Raw genomic sequence first — 6,189 nt, forward strand, 5'->3', positions numbered from 1 at the left:
AGAGAAAGAGAGCACCAGAGAGAGAGAGAGCGCCAGAGAGAGAGTGCGAGTACCAAAGAGAGAGAGAGAGAGAGAGCGAGCGCCAGAGAGAGAGAGCGAGCGCCAGAGAGAGAGAGCGAGCGCCAGAGAGAGAGAGAGCGAGCGCCAGAGAGAGAGAGCTGACTAAATGCTCTGAGAGACTCTGGGTTGAGGTCAGTCATAAAGTAGTCTACAGTACTACTGCCAAGAGATGAGCTATAGGTGTACTTACCATAGGAGTCTTTGTCTCTGGTGCGCACTCTATCTCTTGGCAGTAGTACTGTAGACTACTTTATCACTGACCTCAACCCAGAGTCTTTCAGAGCGTTCAGTCAGCCCACTGACACCCCTATCAGATCACAGCAAAATCAGTCTACTTGAACAGAGTAATACTCAATCATGAGGCATCAAAGCCAAAGGAACTGAGTAACATTAAGAAATGCTATAGATGGAAGGAATGTAGTGTGGAAACATACTAAAATACAATTAGGCAACAACAAATGCAATACATTTTAGACAACTTCCTGGACGAAATGTTCCACTGTAATAGTGAAGGTGTAAAGTTGGCAGTAGATAATCTAAATAGTATATTTGACCTCTCAGCATCCCTATCAAATCAAAAAATGTCAAACAGAAAACCAAAGAAAATGAATAACAATGACAAATGGTTTGATGAAGAATGCAGAAACCTAAGAAATTGAGAAACCTGTTCAACCAAAATCACAGAGACCCAGAAAACATGAGTCTACTCCTTCACTTTGGTGAATCACTAAAACAATGCAGAAATACACTATGGAAAAAGGAACAGCACATCAGAAATCAGCTCAATGTAATTGACGAATCCATAGACTCTAACCACTTCTTAGAAATTAGAAAACACTAAACAGATAATTATTTGTGTTGCTATCTGTCCAAAATGTAGATGTATAGAGCCAAAAATATTTTTGGCTCTATAACAAAGAACAAACAACAACAAAAACATATACATGATCAAATACAAAATCTTGGAATCAACTATTGAAGACTAACAGAACACACTGGATTATCCACTTATCGTGAATGAACTACAAGACTAAATAAAAACCCTCCAACCCAAATTGGCCTGTGGTGTTGATGGTATCCTCAATAAAGTGATAAAATATACAGACAACAAATTCCAACTGGCTATACTGAAACTCTTTATCATCATCTGGCATATTCCCCAATATTTGGAACCAAGGACTGTTCACCCCAATCCACAAAAGTGGAGACAAATTTGACCTCAATAATTACTGTAGGATCAACAGCAACCTTGGGAAAATCCTCTGCATTATTATTAACAGCAGACTCGTGCATTTTCTCAGTAAAAACAATGTACTGAGCTAATGTCAAATTGGCTTTGTACCAAATTATCATATGACAGACCATGTATTCACCCTGCACACCCTAATTGACAAACAAGCAAACCAAAACAAAGGCAAAGTCTTCTCATGCTTTGTTGATTTAAATTTGGCATGAGGGTCTGCTATACAAATGGATGGAAACTGGTGTTGGGGGAAAAACATACAACATTATAAAATCCATGTACACAAACAACAAGTGTGAGGGTAACATTGACAAAAAACACACATTTCTCCCCACAGGGTGAGACAGGGATGCAGCTTAAGCCCCACCGTCTTCAACATATATATCAACGAATTGGCGCGGGCACTAGAACAGTCTGCAGCACCCGGCCTCACCCTATTAGAATCTGAAGTCAAATGTCTACTGTTTGCTGATGATCTGGTGCTTCTGTCACCAACCAAAGAGGCCCTGACAGTATATTTCAGTAAGACCAAAATAATGGTGTTACAAAAAAGGTCCAGTCGCCAGGACCACAAACACAAATTCCATCTAGACACTGTTGCCCTAAAGCACACAAAAAACGATACATACCTTGGCCTAAACATCAGCGCCACAGGTAACTTCCACAAAGCTGTGAACAATCTGAGAGACAAGGCAAGAAGGGCCTTCTAGGCCATCAAAAGGAACATAAAGTTCGACATACCAATTAGGATCTGACAAAAAATACTTGAATCAGTTATAGAACCCATTGCCCTTTATGTTTGTGAGGTCTGGGGTCTGTTCACCAACCAAGAATTCACCAAATTAGGCAGATACCCGCTTATTATCAAAATCCAGAAAAAAACTGCTAAATTCTACAACCACCTAAAAGGAAGTGATTCCCAAACCTTCCATAGCAAAGCCATAACCTACAGAAAGATGAACCTGGAGAAGAGTCCTCTAAGCAAGCTGATCCTGGGGCCCTGTTTACAAACACAAACAGACCCCACAGAGCCCCAGGACAGCAACACAATTAGACCCAACCAAATCATCAGAATATAAAAAGATAATTACTTGAATCATTGACAAGAATTAAGAGAAAATACAGAGCAAACTAGAATGCTGTTTGGCCCTAAACAGAGAGTACACAGTGGCAGAATACCTGACCACTGTGACTGACCCTAAACAGAGAGTACACAGTGGCAGAATACCTGACCACTGTGACTGACCCTAAACAGAGAGTACACAGTGGCAGAATACCTGACCACTGTGACTGACCCTAAACAGAGAGTACACAGTGGCAGAATACCTGACCACTGTGACTGACCCTAAACAGAGAGTACACAGTGGCAGAATACCTGACCACTGTGACTGACCCTAAACAGAGAGTACACAGTGGCAGAATACCTGACCACTGTGACTGACCCTAAACAGAGAGTACACAATGGCAGAATACCTGACCACTGTGACTGACACTAAACAGAGAGTACACAGTGGCAGAATACCTGACCACTGTGACTGACCCTAAACAGAGAGTACACAGTGGCAGAATACCTGACCACTGTGACTGACCCAAACTTAAGGAAAGCTTTGACTATGTACAGACTCAGTGAGCATAGCCTTGCTATTGAGAAAGGCCGTCATAGGCAGACCTGGCTCTCAAGAGAAGACAGGCTATGTGCACACTTCCCACAAAATGAGGTGGAAACTGAGCAGCACTTCCTAACCTCCTGCCAAATGTATGACCATATTAGAGACACATATTTCCTTGAGATTACACAGATCCACAAAGAATTTGAAAACAAACCCAATTTCGATAAACTCCCATATCTACTGGGTGAAATACCACAGTGTGCAATCACATTAGCAAGATGTGTGACCTGTTGCCACAAGTAAAGAGCAACCAGTGAAGAACAAAAACCATTGTAAATACAACCCATATTTATGTTTATTTATTTTCCCTTTTGTGCTTTAACCATTTGCACATCGTTGCAACACTATATATACATATGACATTTGAAATGTCTTTTTTCTTTTGGAACTTCTGTGAGTAATGTTTACTGCTCATTTTTATTGTTTATTTCACTTCTGTATATTATCTACTTCACTTGCTTTGGCAATGTTAACACACGTTTCCCATGTCAATAAAGCCCTATGAATAGAATAAAATTGAATTGAGAGAGCAGGAGACAGAGAAAGTCTCATTTGTATTCACCGTGGAGCTACATTCACCTGCCAGGAACACCAACCCCCCCCCCCCCCCCCCCACACTACCCTCAACAGATGGCCACCCGCCAGCTTCTACCAGACATACGCACACACACACACACACACACACACACACACACACACACACACACACACACACACACACACACTTACAAAACAACCAAAGACACACTTAGTCAAATGTGCACAGTCGGATACATCTTTGTAAAATGGAGAGAGTGAAGTATATTATTAGGAAGGGGGGTGAAATCATTAGGAAAAATCATAGCCCTGGTGTCACATTATTTATCCAGCACTGAACATACATCAATTACCCAAGCAGGGATACGCTAAAATATTAATCCATCTATTCAACATCTCATCTTCTCACCATCCTTTTTCCTACTCACCTTCTCTTTCTCTCACCCTCTCTCCCCCCCCTCCTCTCGCCCCTCTCTGTCTCTTTCACCCCCCCTCTCTCTCTTTTTCCCCCCTTTCCCTCTCTGACAGAACCAGTGGCTGGCCCGCAGTCCCATGCTACAGAGGCGAGTGTACCATGTCATGGCCGTGGCGAGAAGGCAGCTGTATGTGCTGGGAGGAAATGACCTGGACTACAACAACGACCGCATCCTGGTCCGCCACATCGACTCCTATGACATAGACATGGACCAGTGGACCCGCTGCACCTTCAGCCTACTCACGGGTGGGTGGGCTGCGCATACGCATGCACGTGCACACACAGGCAGGCAGACACACGCACCTGCACACACGTGTACACGCACACATGCACACACGCACATACTAGATAAGATCACTGTTCTCCTTTTTCCCGTGACTCTCCACCCTTCCCGACCTTGATTCCCTGTGAAGTTGTCAAGTATGTTCAAGGTGAAGTCATGAGAGGAGACGGAGGGACTTATTTTCGGGAACTTTCCCAACGCACCCTGTGTCTCAGATGACATTGAGTCATCTGGCCTCTCTTTGGCACAGCGAATCATTGTTTTCGCTCTCTCCTCTCTATCCTCTGCAGGTCAGAACGAATCTGGCGTGGCAGTCCATGATGACCGAATCTATGTTGTCGGTGGATATTCTATTTGGACCAATGAGCCCCTAGCGTGTATTCAGGTGAGTGACCATGACAGGTTTAAGTCACCTAAAAGATGGTATGTTTTATTAAACTATGCTGTGCGTAGTTTATAAGGTTACAATGCATTATGGGGAAAGAGGGTATTCATAGCAAATGTTATCTTATTACAATATTCTATTGTTCCATGTGCATGACATGTTTATTTCACTTCCTGTTGTCCAGGTGTTAGATGTGAGCACGGAGGGGAAGGAGGAAGTGTTCTATGGACCAACTCTACCGTTCGCCTCCAATGGAATAGCAACGTGTTTCCTCCCTGCTCCATGCTTCACCTGCCCCAACCTACAGACTCTACAAGTGCCCCATCACAGGATAGGGGCTGTCTAACACACTAATAGAGACTACAGTAAATACATCATGCAAACATACATACAATTATGTAACACAAAATAATAGAACCAAAGGTCTGCTCCTTTACAACAGCCCCACTCTTCCTCTAAAAGGCATTCACACACACACACACACACACACACACACTTCAAGTGCAGGCGTCACTGCCCATCCTGAGGATGAAAAAAGGAAGGTCCTCAAAGAGGAAGGTCCTCAAAGTTCCCTATTCCTATCCAACTACCCTGTTATGATGGACTGATTTTCCATCAGCTGCAGGGTTTGGGTCAATTCCATTTCAATTCAGTCAATTCAGGAAGTAAACAGAAATTCTGATGACAATTTTGCTAATTGAAAAGCATTGAGAATAATAGATATTGATTGGAGTAATATATCCTGAATTGACCCCAACCCTGCTCAGATGACCGGCTCTAGTCAAACTGGTGCAGAACAGTAGATCGCAATGCTGGAGCACTCGAGGGGAGCAGAGCTCTCTACGGAGTGAAATGGCTCCCTCTTTTACTAATGCACTATAGGGCTATTGGCACTCTAACTAGCTGTACTTACTACTTGCCATAACCCATCTACTCAATACAAAGCCAACGGACCCACCCACGGTCATTTCAATTGAAACCTGTCCTGTGTAAACTGTGGGCCCGTCTTACTCTTTCTCGAGCGTGTGTTTTTCTGATCAAGCTCAGGATTGAAGACTGTTTAACAGTTGAGTGAATGTCTGACCACGTAGCATACAGTGCATGTGCTCAGCACACTGTGTGTCGGAGAGCCTACGCTATGTGTCGCCACTGTCTTATGCCATTTTCAAAATGTCTTGTTTTACTTCGTCAAAGAAATAACGCCGTTCACCTCCAGCAGTGAGAGAGAGAGAGAGAGAGAGGACTTCAAAAACATGTCTTGTTTTCAGAAAAGAGGTCCAGTACTGTATCAATAAAGCCCGTGATAAGTTGAACCGAGCAAGTTGTTCATGCGCTGTATTGTGTTAGTCTGAAATACGGGAGCATTTTATTTTTGATGCTTTTGGGTGGGTTGTGTTGTTTTTTTTCTTTTTTCCATTGGACACAGGGTGCTTTTTTTCCTGGTTTACATTCTCCCTTTTGCAGGATTTATTATAATTTATTCTATCCTTAGCACATTTTCTCATCTGCTTGCACGCACATCCCCTATATCGAGGC

At 43.1% G+C, this 6,189-nt stretch overlaps 1 protein-coding gene across 2 annotated transcripts in view; it reads left to right on the plus strand.

Annotated features, from left to right (window-relative positions):
• Positions 1-5,970, plus strand: part of LOC109901506 (kelch-like protein 32) — a 41,423-nt gene extending 35,453 nt beyond the window's left edge. For both annotated transcript variants that reach the window (XM_031786510.1, XM_031786509.1), the window contains exons 9-11: positions 4,039-4,231; positions 4,559-4,653; positions 4,838-5,970. In XM_031786510.1, the coding sequence (XP_031642370.1) occupies positions 4,039-4,231; positions 4,559-4,653; positions 4,838-4,999 (450 nt within the window). In that variant the 3' untranslated portion in view covers positions 5,000-5,970. The remainder of the gene's footprint in view (positions 1-4,038; positions 4,232-4,558; positions 4,654-4,837) is intronic.
• The last annotated feature ends 219 nt before the right edge of the window (positions 5,971-6,189 follow it).

This window comes from Oncorhynchus kisutch, linkage group LG13 (genome assembly GCF_002021735.2).
Source record: "Oncorhynchus kisutch isolate 150728-3 linkage group LG13, Okis_V2, whole genome shotgun sequence".
In the NCBI taxonomy this organism is placed as follows: domain Eukaryota; kingdom Metazoa; phylum Chordata; class Actinopteri; order Salmoniformes; family Salmonidae; genus Oncorhynchus; species Oncorhynchus kisutch.